The 14,630-nt window shown below is 46.4% G+C and overlaps 1 protein-coding gene across 1 annotated transcript in view; it reads right to left on the bottom strand.

Moving 5' to 3' along the window:
- The window catches only part of TCF7L1 (transcription factor 7 like 1), a 182,243-nt gene that overhangs the window by 14,241 nt on the left and 153,372 nt on the right, over positions 1-14,630 (bottom strand). The window contains exon 4 of the mRNA XM_007970027.3: positions 12,728-12,811. Coding sequence (XP_007968218.2) covers positions 12,728-12,811 — 84 coding nt within the window. The remainder of the gene's footprint in view (positions 1-12,727; positions 12,812-14,630) is intronic.

Here is a 14,630-nt window from a genome sequence, read left to right as displayed (position 1 = left end):
AAAGTCAACTCCAGTCTATACAAAGATCAAGGAGCTAGGTGACATGAGTAAGAATTTCAAAGATGCCAAAGCTCAATAGCAGAAATGCATGGAAGGAATGATGCAGGTGGAAAACCATCACTACCTACTAAAACTAGTGGGTGAAAAATTGATGAGAAATAGGGCATTGGCTTAGCCTCGGAGCCTCTCCCTACAAAACACTTATTAATTACAAAGGGAAAAATTGTTACCCTACGGTGGAAACGTTTGCCAGACACCACCTAATCCAAACAGTTGACGCTAACATCACTAATACTGGGACAAAGGCAGACTGTAGGGCTGCCTCCTGAAATGATGTACCGAGGATGCAACTTTAGTGCAGTGACATTCTGGCCAAAAATGCACAGTCTGAATCTAACCATGACGAAACATCAGACAAACCCAAACTAAGGGACATTCTACAAAACAGCTGGCCTGTACTTCTCAAAAAATGTGAAGGTCAAGAAAGACAAAGAAAGGCTAAGGAGCTCTGCTGGATTCAAGGAAACGAAAGAGACATGATAGCTACATGTAATCCATGATGCCGGGTGGAACCCGGGACCCGGAGAAACACATGGCTATCACGGACATTACTGGGACACAGGCCAAAATTTCAATCTATATTGTGAGTTAGATAATAATATGAAAAGTTAATGTTACTGGGTGGGTGTGATGGCTCAAACCTATAATCCCAGCACTTTGGGAGGCCAAGGCAGGTGGATCATTTGAGGTCAGGAGTTTGAGACCAGCCTGGCCAACATAGTGAAACCCCATTTCTACTAAAAATACAAAAATTAGCTGGGCGTGGTGGCAGGTGCCTGCAATTCCAGCTACTCAGGAGGTTGAGGTAGGAGAATTACTTGAACCCAGGAGGCGGAGGCTGCAGTGAGCCGAGATCGTGCCACTGTACTCCAGCCTGGGTGACAGAATGAGAATCTGTCTCAAAAAAAAAAAAAAAAAAAAAAAAAGGTAACCGTCACTTTCTTCATTTTGAGGACTGTACCATGATTATTTAAGAGAATGCCTTTGTTCTTAGGTAATACAGCTAAAATATTTAAGGGTAAAGGGTCACAATGTTTCCAAGTTACTCTCAAACTTTTCAGAAAAGAAAAAAAGAGAGAAAGAGAAACAGAAAAGCATAAAGCCCAAGGGGAAAATGTGTGAATATGGATAAAGGTTATATGGGAGTTCCTTGTATTATTCCTGAAACTTTTCTGGGAGTTAAAATAATACCCAGAAGTTAATACTGTGTACTAAGAATTACAATCAGTATTGAGGGTAGTACAGAGCACCAACAGGATATGCTATGGGTTTTGGAGATTTCTGCATCTACACAGGTATACTGGTGAGAAGATGGAGAAGCTATGTACAATTTTATTAATTTTTTTTTTTCAGACAGGGCCTCACTTGGTCACCCAAGCTGGAGTGCAGTGACCTGATCATGGCTCACTGCAGCCTCGACTTTCTGGGCTCAAGCAATCCTCCTACCTCACTCTCCCGAGTAGCTGGGACTGCAGGTATGCGCCACCACGCCTGGCTAATTTTTTTTATTTTTAGTAAACATGAGGTCACACTATGTTGTCCAGGCTGGTCTCGAACTCCTGAGCTCAAGTGATCCTCCCACCTCAGCTTCCCAAAGTGCTGGGATTACAGGTGTGAGTCACTGAGCCTGGCTATATGTACAGTTGTAAAAGGGAAATTCCAACGAATATTTTTGAGAATTGGCATGTTAAGCAGCATCAGGTTTCTCAGCTCACAGCTGGGGCAGAGCTATTGATGCTCTTTAAGAGAACATCCAGCACTGGCTCAGCAATCAATACTTCGACAGGAAACTCTCCAGTTTGCTCCCGAGAGTGACCCAATTTGCAATGCTAAAACTGAGTGTTTACCATTATTAGTGCAGACAATGCCCCTATGCCAGTGGTTCTCAAAGCTCAGTGGTTCTCAAAGCCCAGACCAGCAGCCTAAGCATCACCTGGAAACTTGTTAGAATGTAAATTCTCAGGCTTGACCTACTGCGAACCACTGAATCCAACTCTGGGAGTGGAGTCCAGTGGTTTGTGTTTCACTAAGTTCTCTAGATGACTCTGGTGCCTGCTTAGGTTTGAGAACCACTGTTCTAGAAATGGTTCTCACAAGGGCTGCAAAGCTGAAATCATCCAGAGAGCTTTTAAAATTCCCAATGCTCAGCTGGGCGCGGTGGCTCATGCCTGTAATCCCCGCACTTTGGGAGGCTGAGGCGGGTGGATCATGAGGTCAGGAGACCATCCTGGCTAACATGGTGAAACCCCGTCTCTACTAAAAAACGTAAAAAATTAGCCGGGCGTGGTAGTGGGCGCCTGTAGTCCCAGCTACTCAGGAGGCTGAGGCAGGAGAATGGCGTGAACCCAGGAGGTGGAGGTTGCACAATCACGATTGTGCAGCCTGGGCGACAGAGCGAGACTCGGTCTCAGAAAAATTAAAAAAAAAAATTCCTCAAGCCACATCTAAATTCCATCAGAAACTCTAGGGGTGGGGTTCAGCAATCTTTGTTTTAACAAGTTCCCTAGATGACTCCGATGCCTGCCCAAGAGACCCACCAACGAGATGATTAGGAAGATGCTGCCAGTGTCTAAACAGTCTTGGTGGGTCCTTCGAATACTGAGAAGATGACAACCAAGAGAAATTCTAGTTTTGATCCTGCTGAAGATACTAAACACTGACAGAAAGTAATTGGACACGAGACTGTTAACACTTGCAATAATAATTTATTTCTGTTTGGAGTATATTCTTCATTTTTTTTTTTTTGAGTCAGAGTCTCACTGTGTTGCCCAGGCTGGAGTGCGGTGGCGCCATCTCTGATCACTGCAAGCTCCGCCTCCCGGGTTCACGCCATTCTCCTGCCTCAGCCTCTCGAGTAGCTGGGACTACAGGCGCCCGCCACCACGCCCGGCTAGTTTTTTGTATTTTAAGTAGAGACGGGGTTTCATTGTGTTAGCCAGGATGGTCTCGATCTCCTGATCTCGTGATCCGCCCACCTTGGCCTCCCAAAGTGCTGGGATTATAGGTGTGAGCCACCGCGCCCCGCCCTGTTCTACATTCTTGAATCTCAAATACTAAACAAGATCAACAGGTCAGGATGTAGCCATGTGTTTGCTTTTATTATTTATTTATAATTCTCTTTCCTTCCCTTGCCCCATCAGTATTAGACTTGTCCCTAATGTATTAGTCTGTTCTTGCATTGCTATAAAGAAATACCTGAGACTGGGTAATTTATAAAGAAAAGAGGTTTAATTGGCTCACAGTTACACAGGCTGTACAGAAAGCATGATGCTGGCACCTGCTCGGCTCCTGGGGAGGCCTCAGGAAACTTTTAATCATGGAGGAAGGTGAAGGGGAGCAGGCGCATCTTACATGGTGGAGGAAGAATAAGAGAGAAAGAGTGGGGGGAGGTGCTGCACACTTTTAAATGACCAGATCTTGCAAAAACTTGGCTCGCCATCACAAGAATGGCACCAGGAGATGGTGCTAAACCATTCATGAAGGACCACTCCCGTGATTCAGTCACCTCCCACCAGGCCCTACCTCCAACATTGGGGATTACAGTTAGACATGAGGTTTGGGTGGGGACACAGATCCATACCATATCACCTTATGACTTGATCTGACCAATGAAATATTTGCAGACATGAAATGAAGTGAGAAGAAGCTTTCAATATGCTTCCCTTCTTTTGTGTCTGCCACATGCCATGAGAAGGACATGCCCTAGACAGCCCCTGGTCCTGGGATAAGAGCCATGTGGAAAAGACCTGAACCTCCCCCTTAACAAGCTAAAAGAGTCACTCCAGGTGACCCACAGGTCAATCAGTGGAAAAAGAAATGTTAGCTAATGTAAGCCACTGAATTGTTTGTTACACAGCATTATCAAAGAAATAGTTGACTTGGGCTGGGTGTGCCTGTATTCCCAGCACTTTGGGAGGCTAAGGCGGCCAGATTGCTTGAGCCCAGGAGTTTGAGACCAGCGTGGTGAACATGCCAAAACCCCATCTCTATGAGAAATACAAAAAAGTAGCTGGGCATGATGGTACATGCCTGGGGTTCCAGCTACTTGGGAGGCTGAGGTGGGAGGATCACTTGAGCCCGGGAGGTGGAGGTTGCAGTGAGTCGAGACTGTGCCACTGCACTCCAGCGTGGGTGACAAAAAAGACAAATAGCTGACTTAAGACATAAAGTCTACAAAAATATTTTTTGAGAAACACAGAAAAGTATAAAGAATGATACCACACCCAAAACCTGCCACGTGGGATTGTTTTTATAGCTTTTAAATTTTGTTCTTTTTTCTTAAATAAAACATCACAGAAAGTTAAATCTTTTTAAACACTCCACCAGTCTTATGCTCCTCCCCACTTCCCAAAGGCAGCTACCATTTAAATGTTCCCATTCTCCCTTAAAAATATATACGACCAGTAATCCCAGCACTTTGGGAGGCTGAGGCAGGAGGATCACTGGAGCCTGGGAGGTCAAGACCAGCTTGGGCCATATAGTGGAACCCCATCTCTACAAAAAATAATCAAAATAGCTGGACGTGGTGGTGCACACCTATAGTCCTAGCTACTTGGGAGGCTGAGTAGGGAGGAATGCTTGAGTTTGAGGCTGCAGTGAGCTATGATCATGCCACTGCACTACAGCCTGGGTGACAGAGTGAGACCCTGTCTCAACAAAACACAAAAAACCAAAATCCGGGAGGCTGAGGCAGGAGAATTGCTTGAACCTAGAAGGTGCAGGTTGCAGTGAGCTGAGATCACGTGCCATTGCACTCCTGCTTGGGTGACAAGAGTGAAACTCCGTCTCAAAAACAAAAACAAAACCACAAAACCAAAACCAAAACAAACACATACACACAAAAACAAAACCCCAAAAATATGGATGTTAAAGGTGCTTCTGGTGAGGCTTCAGATGGAAATGGGGAACATGTTAATGGAACTAGTGGAAAGGTGATTCTTGTTACAAAGTGCGAAGAAACATGACTGACTTATGTTGTAGTGTTTTGTGAAAGGTAGAACTTGTGGGTGATGAATTTAGATATTCAGCACAAGTTATTTCTAAGCAAAGTGCTGAAGATGCGGCTTGGTTTCTCCTTACTGCTTATAGTAAAATGTGAGAAGTAAATTATTGTTAAGCAAAAAGGAACCAGAACTTGAAAATTTAGAAAATTCTCAGCCTAGCCTCACTGCAAAAAAAATGAGGTGTGTTCCTGAGAGAACACCAATGGTGTGGCTGGACAATCAGATACTAAGGAGACTGGGGTTATGACTCATGGATTCAATCAACCACCTGAGCAGAAATATTGCCCTTTTGGATTAAAGCGGACAAAGACAGGACGAAGGGAAAGAAGGCTGTCAGACTTCTATAGAATGGGCTATAGTGATGCGGCTGCAAACATTTGTTATACTTCAAGAAGAGGGAAGAATGACCCCAAGAGGGGATTCAGAAGGTGTGGCTGCCGCCCAGGGCCTCAGGGGCACAGCTCCCAGCTCCCATCCTGGTGGGCTGGAAGGACAGAGAATGAATGGTGCCAAAGAGGATTATTATTGAACCTGAAAATTGAATGGAACTCTGCCAGCAGACTGCCTTTAGACTTAAGACAGTAAGTCTTTCCTGCCAGTCTCCAGCCTACCCTCTTAAATCTTTCTCCCTCTACACATTCTCACTCACCCGCTCACTCATTCACTATATACACATACATCACCTTGGTTCTGTTTCCCTGGAGAACCCTAACACAGAACTGTTCTATATCTTTTTTAATTTTACTTTTCATATCAAGCTAAGCTGACTAGGAGAACTGTTCTATATCTTGATTGTGGTGAACTCATGTATGACTGTAGAAGTTTGTCAAAACTCACAGAACTATATACTTGTGTGAATTTCACTATATGTAAATTGTATCTTAAAAATGGGGAGGTTGGGCATGATGGTTCATGCCTGTAATCCTAGTACTTTTGGAGACTGAGGTAGGAGGATCACTTGAGGCCAGAAGTACAATGCCAGGTTGAACAACATAATGAAACCCTATCTCTAATTTTTTTTAAATGGGGGAAAAGCGCACACGTATAAAAATATATGCACAGGATGTTAACTTTAGCTTAAAAAATGGGGCCAGGCGCGGTGGCTCACACCTGTAATCCAAGCACTTTGGGAGGCCAAGGCAGGCAGATCACCCGAGGTCAGGAGTTCAAGACCAGCCTGGTTAACACGCGAAACCCCATCGCTACTAAAAAATACAAAAATTAGCCAGGTGTGGTGGCAGGCGCCTGTAATCCCAGCTACTTGGGAGGCTGAGACAGGGAGAATTGCTTGAACCTGGGAGGTGAAAGTTGCAGTGAGTTGAAATCATGCCACTGCACTCCAGCCTGGGCGAAACAGTGAGACTCTGTCTCGGGGAAAAAAATAAAAAATTGGGCCAGGCTTGGTGGCTTGTGCCTGTAATCTCAGCACTTTAGGAGGCTAAGGCGGGCGGATCACTTGAGGCCAGGAGTGCGAGACCAGCCTGGCCAACATGGTGAAACCCTGTCTCTAGTAAAAATACAAAAAAATTAGCTGCGCATGGCAGTGAACACCTTTAATCCCAGCTACTCGAAAGGCTGAGGCAGGAGAATCTCTTGAACCCAGAAGACGGAGGTTTGCAGTAAGCTGAGTTTGCACCACTGTACTCCAGTCTGGGCAAGAGTGAGACTGTCTCAAAACAAACGAACAACTGGAAACCATCTATATCTATATTTAAAATGTTTAAATAAAAGGCAACCAGGAAGAGAGAGGTGGCAAAGTTTCAAAGTTGGTAGATATTTCTGCCTTTGCACTAACCTCATGTAGATTTTTCTCTACACCTTCCTCTATCCCTCAACTCCTTACTCCCTAGGTCCCTTTTCTGATTCTGGATGCTCGGCCTAACAGCTAAAATTTGCATTTAAAAAAACCATGAATATCTGACCACTTTCCAAAAAGCTGGATTAAGTCACTCTAAAGTTTTGGAGAACTGCAACCATTTCCAAATTACCTAGATTATTTGTCTTCTGGCCTCTGGCCTGTAACTCAGTAGAATTTATTAGGCATCTACCTGGACAGGTAGCATTTTGATCACCAGATAGAAAGCAAGTTATAAGTACACACACACACAACCCCCACCCCCAGACTGAAATACTATTGAACAAAATGTTTGTGGGTTGTGGGATTACAGATCTTTTTCTGTGTTTTCTGGCATTTTCACAAGAGTTCTACATAGTACATGCATTACTTTTATGGTTTCAAAAAAAGATTTTTTAAAATTAAAAAACAGTTCTGAAAGAAAAAAGGGGTTGGATCTTGGGTAAATATGGGTAGAGAAGGGTTATTAACTTTTTACCAGACCGTTCATTCTTCCATTCATTCAACAAATGTTCCCGAGCATTACAACAGGCACTCAGATGCGATTCCTGTCTTCGTGTTGCTTATATTCTAGAGGGGCACATATGTGTTTTGTGTGGCTGGACACAGTGCTCCTGCGGGAGAGTGGAGGGAAGACAGGCACCTGGCATGTGGGGCCATGGTGAGAGGTCTGGATAATAATCTGCAAGTGATGAGATTACACTGATCGGATCTTACAAAGAGTTGCTTATATAATGTTACTGTTAGTCTTTAGAGCTTGTTTTGAAGGTGTAAAATCCAAATTATTAATACTTAACTTCATCCTGCACCCTGGCCCAGTTGTGACTTGCTTAGACATACTTCCTTGTTAGGCAGCTTCTACATGACTCACTAAATCTCTGCAAGTATGCAAGCTGTTTCTTTCACTTGCTCAACTCCCAGGGCAAATCTCATCTTAAATATTTTACTCCTGACTCTAAAATACATTTCATAAGCTCGAGTATTTTAACAAAAAAGCCAGTGTCCAAACCTCTGTGACTCCCTCTGAAAAACCTTCAAGTCCTGTTCACACGTCTAGCCTGGAGAGCCGCATCAAGTAAACTGGGATGTCTCTAGGTCCTCCTTCCACTCCGCCTCTGGTCTGTGATTTGCAATTACAACAATGATCCTCAACTCTGGCTGCCCCTTAGAATCTCCTGGGGAGCTTAAAAACTAAGATACCAGCCGCACCCCAGACCAATTAAATCATATCCTTGGGGGATTAGATGCTAAATTCTATAGGCTTATTATCTCTGTTACCTCTGCAATCTGTCCATTTATTCTGGCACCTAATTCAGGCCCTCATTACCTCTTAGTTTTGCTAATTAAACAGTATTTTCATTGTTCTTTCCTTCTCATTTAATAATAGTAGAGGTAGCGGTAGTAGTGGTGGTGATGCTGGGAGTAGTAAGCTAATAGTTATTGAGGACTTACTTTGTAGTAGAGGCACAATTCTAGACTAATTACAATACACTGGCTCATTTTTGCACAACGACTCTATGAAGTCAGTCCTCTTCTAATCCCCATTTAATAGATGAGGAAACCAAGGCAAAGAGAGATGAGGTAATTTGCTTGGAGCTGCATAAATAGAAAGAGGTGGATCTGGGATTTCAACCAAGTGTATTATACAGCCTCCCACTCATATACCCTCCTCCCCGGGTAGCTCAGGTTTTGCTCCTGCACATCCACACCTCTTGTTGGAATGAGATGCTCTGCCTCAAAAATTCAGAATGATGGTCTTCTCCCCATCTGTTGAATTCCCAGTTAATGTTAAGATTTTCTCCCATGAATGTTCCTTAAGTTTTTGAGGCCTGTTTCTGCTTTGCTATATTCCAATACAGACTATGATAATATAACATATACTAGAAAATTATCCATGTTGCTATCTATAATGCCATGTGTGGTAACGGTTCATGCTTCTCTGCCCTTAGACAAAATAAGGGACCCCTGCCCCACCACAATGCTGGCTGATTATTTGCAGAGCACACATCTGCAATGGTCAGATGTTTGTCTGGCAGTTGGAACTGTGGGTGAAGAACTTTCTTGAGAGTCCTACAACTCTCTTGATGGGATATTTTTCTGTCACAAACATTGAGAGTAAGTGATCATGAAGACCTGATTTATTTGAATGAAAGTCTAGAAAGAAAATGGAAGCTTAGAAAGGACAAACAACTGATTATGTGTATCCATACAGTATCTCAGAGTCAATGAAAAGATTTACAGGAAGCAGAGCGTAGTCAAGGCTTGGGTGTCAGCTGTGTTGCAAAAAAGCAGGAAAATGAGTGGAGTTAGTTATTAGATGGCGACTGGAGCGCTGAGCTGGGCTACAGTGGAGTGGCAGAATAAAGGAGGTGACAGAGGTGAGGGAAGTCAGGTGGTAAACATTAAAAAAGAAACAGGACGGTGCTCACAGGGGCAGGAAGGCTGAACACAGGGTTTTTCTTTCATTTCTCAGAGAAGGATTGCTCTGTGCAAAAGGAAAAATGGGAAACTCAGAGTACACGTGTTAGTTTTGTTTTTTGTTCACGACAGGGTCTCACACTGTCATCCAGGCTAGAGTGCAGTGGCGCAATCATGGCTCACCAAAGGTTCGAACTCCCAGGCTCAAGACAGCCTCCTGCCTCAGCCTCCTGAGTAGACAGGACTATAGGTGTGAATGACCGCATCTGGCTAATTTAAAAAATTTTGGCTGGGTGCAGTGGCTCACGCCTGTAATCCCAGCACTTTGGGAGGCTGAGGAAGGCAGATAATCCCAGCTACTTGGGAGGCTGAGGCAGGAGAATCGCTTGAACCCAGGAGGCAGAGGTTGTGGTGAGCCAAGATCACATCACTGCACTCTAGCCTGGGCAACAAGAGCGAAACTCCGTCTCCAAAAAAAAAAAAAAAATTTTTTTTGTGTAGAGATCTCGCCATGTTGCCCAGACTGGTCTCAAACTCCTGGCCTCAAGCAATCCTCCCCTCTTGGCCTCCCAAAGTGTTGAGATTAAAGGTGTGAGCCATCACACCCGGCCCCCATGTGTCAGGTTTTTTTTTTTTGAGACAGAGTCTTGCTCTGTTGCCCAGCCTGGAGTGCAATGGCGCAATCTCAGCTCACTGCAACTTCCACCTTCCGGGTTCAAGCAATTCTCCTGCTTCAGCCTCACAAATAGCGGCAATTACAGGTGCAAGCCACCATGCCTTTTTTTTTTTTAGACGGAGTTTTGCTCTTGTTGCCCATGCTGGAGTTCAATGGTACAATCTCGGCTCACTGCAACCTCCACCTCCCGGGCTCAGGTGATTCTCCTACCTAAGCCTCCCGAGTAGTTGAAATTACAGGTATGCGCCACCACGCCTGGCTAATTTTGTATTTTTAGTAGAGACAAGGTTTCTCCACATTGGTCAGGCTGGTCTTGAACTCCTGACCTCAGGAGACCTGCCCGCCTCAGCCTCCCAAAGTGCTGGGATTACAGGCGTGAGCCACCGCACCCAGCCTCATGTGTTAGTTTTTAAAGGGAAATAACGTGTTATTGTTTTTTGTTTTTTGTTTTTTTTTTTTTGAGACGGAGTCTCACTCTGTCACCTAGGCTGGAGTGCAGTGGCCGGATCTCAGCTCACTGCAAGCTCCGCCTCCTGGGTTTACACCATTCTCCTGCCTCAGCCTCCCGAGTAGCTGGGACTACAGGCGCCTGTCACCTCGCCCGGCTAGTTTTTTTGTATTTTTAGTAGAGATGGGGTTTCACCGCGTTAGCCAGGATGGTCTCGATCTCCTGACCTCATGATCTGCCCGTCTCGGCCTCCCAAAGTGCTGGGATCACAGGCTTGAGCCACTGCGCCCGGCCGGAAATAACGTTCTTGAAAAGTAGATGGAGATGCGACAGTATTCAGAGAGACACTAAGACAGAGGGCCCAGTCATCTCAGGTCTTCAGGAGTGGGCTGGGGGACGGCACAGGAGAGGTGGAGGAAGGCACAGATCTGAAACAGAGATGGCTGCACTGGGGGGAGGTGCGGGGCACCAGCCAGGTCTAGGGTGGGCAGATGTGGTCCGGACATCCTCCACCAGGACTGACTGGCACCACTAGAGGGCACCTGCGCCTCATACTTGGCCACTACCCTGGCTTATGCCTGAGGTGTGGGGTGCTTGTTCAACGAGCAGCTTGTGCCTTGGCGACTGGCCGCAGAACCTGCTGCCTTTCCTAGATGGCTGGTCCCGCCACTCACAGTTCCTTCCACTGTCATCCTTGCCTGACTCCCTGGTGATGGCTGTGACAATCACCTGAGAGCTGCATGTGGCATCCCACTGTAGATCCCAGTGTAAAATCCCAAGGGCTCCACAGGAGTGTGTCTCCTGATTACTGGAACTCACACGGGCTCCCTGCACCCTTATTTATTTAGCTTTTTTTTTTTTCTTTTTTTTTTTTTTTTGAGACGGAGTCTCGCTCTGTCGCCCAGGCTGGAGTGCAGTGGCCGGATCTCAGCTCACTGCAAGCTCCACCTCCCGGGTTTATGTCATTCTCCTGCCTCAGCCTCCCGAGAAGCTGGGACTACAGGCGCCCACCACCACGCCCGGCTAATTTTTTGTATTTTTAGTAGAGATGGGGTTTCACCGTGTTAGCCGGGATGGTCTCGATCTCCTGACCTCGTGATCCGCCCGTCTCAGCCTCCCAAAGTGCTGGGATTACAGGCTTAAGCCACCGCGCCCGGCATTTATTTAGCTTTCTGCACACATCTTCTTTCTCTTCTGCTAGACTCTAAGCTTTTAATGAATAAGAATTATCAGCATCTCTTAAAATGTCCTATGAGATGAAATAATGTCTGGGATTTGCTTTAAAACCCAGTGTAGCAGGAGGGAAATTCTGGGTGAAGGGAACATGGAGATTCATTATATAATTCTCTCTACTTTTACACATCTTTAAAATTTTCTATAATTAAACTTTAATAAACATCATAGAAGCCCAATGCCTCATACCTAGTACAGGGCAGTAACAGTGAAGCCCTAGGTCTGCTTGTCTGTAAAATGCACAGGCCATGCAGGAAGGGGTTCCCTTCTAACCGCATCCCCTGATTCTGAGGCTCACTGTACAGTGGGCAAGCACCAGTCAGCTTGTGGGGTGAGTGCGTCTTAAGGCAACTGTTGACCCAAGCGCCCAGGAAAACCCAGGAAAGTAGGATATCTGGCTCTGTTCCAGGAGCATCTCTTATCAGCTATGGGTTTCAGTCCTTTGCATGTCCTGAAGAGGTCAAAGGAACTGCTTGGACCTACTGCTCCAGTCTCCCAGGATTGTCCAGACCCTCCTTTCCAGCTGGTATTGCCACAGGGCCTGGCAGAAAAGGCTCGGATGCCCTGAGGAGCATTTGTTTGCATATGTCCTATTAAATCATTTCCTATAACATCCTGTGCAGAAGAGCCTCTTCAACATTGCCTGGCAGCTATGAGGGAGAAGAGGAGGCAATTCTGGGTGAGCCTCAACAGGAGAGAGAGGCCACCCTTACCCACGTGAAGTGGGCGGCAGGTTCAGATGGCAGCCGGGAAGGATCGGAGGCAGGCTTCCATGATGAACCCAGGTGAGCAGCCAGGGCCGTGGGGGTTGGGGGGCAGCTCTTCCAATTACACAACATCCAAGGCGGTGTGGTGTGTGTGTTGAGGTCACAACCCAATTGGAGCCCCAAGCACTCAGCTCCTCCTCACTGTACTCACACATTTGAGGAAACACTGTTGGACCCCATCTGCTTCAGCACGATGGCAGAAGGCAGTGGCAAGGGATGAGGCCAGGAATAGTGGCCCTTTGGTGCTTTGAGGTGAAACAGACTTACCAAGTGTGCTGGAGATGGTGACCTTGTGTCCTTGACTGTGGCGCTGGAGGGGACATCGAGGAGGGGCCATTTCATCTGCAGGTACTGTACAGGGAACAGAAAAGAAAAAGCTGTTGGTGAGATGAGGCCTCACAAGTACCCACAGTTTGCTGGGCTCTGCTGTTAGGGCGCCGGGGCAGGCCATTGGGGTGGCCTGCATTTTCACGCCACATGCCCTGTACTGGATCGATTTCCAAATGATTATAACAGGGGCAAGCATATATTTACAATCACCACCACCCTCACCATGCCCTCTGTCATTTTGGTGGGGACACGAATGGCAACTAAGCTGAAGTTTAAGTGGCGGTGAGAACCGATCCACTTCAGCACAACCAATCAACATAGTCAAAGAACCTATTGGTGAGGCTCAAGTCCCCTCCCTATGCTGTAGTCACGGACAGGCAGAGCTGATCAAGGAAGCAGAGGCTCCCAGACGGCCATCCTGCCCCATCCATTTCCAGCGCTTACGACATGCACACACAATGCTCCCCACGAAACAGCTGTCCAGAAGTATCTGGGAATGAATGAATAAAAGTCATCTGCCTGACACAGAGTCATGGGCAACATCTACCCCAACTCAAGGACGCTGAGCTTTACTTCATTATAGCGTCTCTCAACCTTGAAAAGATTACTCAGTACCCCATTCTTTCCCACATCAGTGCAAAAAACCCAAACCAAACAGTACCTCTCCAACTCTCTCTCCCTCTCTCTCTCTCTCTCTCTCTCTCTCTGGCATGGCACAGTCCTTGCCAAAAGCCTGGAAAGAATGAGCTGAGTGGAGCAGGGCCCTTCTGGGCTCCGGAACCCTGCATTCATGGGTTCAGGCTCTTACTCTGCCAACACAGGCTGTGTGACCCCGAACGAGTGATTAACAACTCGGAGTCCCAGTTTCAGCATTTGTAAGGCAAGGTTATTATCACTCACAGTACAGGTTGCTCGGAGGACTAGGGACAGTGTCACATATTGAACACAGTGCCTCGCACATGGGAGACATTTGATAAATGACGCCTATTATTTCCATAAGCAAACCATTAGTCTTTGCCAGGAGCAAAAGCACACATGTTGTGTTAGTGTCAACACTGACAGGTTGCTTCTGGGCAGCAGACCCGCAAGCAGCCTCTGCAGAATTCTTGAGACTCCTTTAAGAATGAAAGCTGTAATGGAAAGTGGTGGCTCCAGGAAGTTTCACAGAAAGAAGTCTTTGGCTGCATGCAGTGGCTCACGCCGTAATCCCAGCACTTTGGGAGGCCGAGGCGGACGGATCACTTGAGGTCAGGAGTTCAAGATCAGCCTGGCCAACATGGTGAAACTTCATCTCTACTAAAAATACAAAAAATAGCTGGATGTGGTGGCGCAGGCCTATAGTCCCAGCTACTTGGGAGGCTGAGGCAGGAGAATCACTTGAATCTGGGGGGCGGAGGTTGCAGTGAGCCAAGATTGTGCCACTGTGCTACAGCCTGGACAACAGAGTGAGACTCTGTCTCAAGAAAGAAAAAAAAAAGAAGCCTTTGAATCATCCCTGGCTCTGGTCATGTAATATCAGGAAAAACCCACCACAATTTGGCTCTGCTGTGTACAGGAGCAGGAGGGCGATGGGAAGAGCCCCAGAAGGCCCCTTTGCTCTTCATTCACCATAAGTCTTGACCAAGACGGCAGGGACTGGACTTTCAAAAAGGTGTCCATGGGCAGGAACAACTTAAGGCCACATGTGTCATAGACCAGCCTAGCACATGGGATGGGCCAAGCAGGCCTGGCGTGGGAGACCTGGTGCGAAGTGGGAATGAAGCCCTATGAATTAAGACAGTCTTTTCACTTTGTGACCTCTGTACCCCCACCCCTCAAATGGGGTCTCACCTCTGTCCCT

The sequence above is a fragment of the Chlorocebus sabaeus genome, chromosome 14 (assembly GCF_047675955.1).
Source record: "Chlorocebus sabaeus isolate Y175 chromosome 14, mChlSab1.0.hap1, whole genome shotgun sequence".
Lineage (NCBI taxonomy): Eukaryota > Metazoa > Chordata > Mammalia > Primates > Cercopithecidae > Chlorocebus > Chlorocebus sabaeus.
The sequence above is the reverse complement of the archived record's forward strand: the minus strand, read 5'-3'. Positions and strand labels throughout refer to the sequence as shown.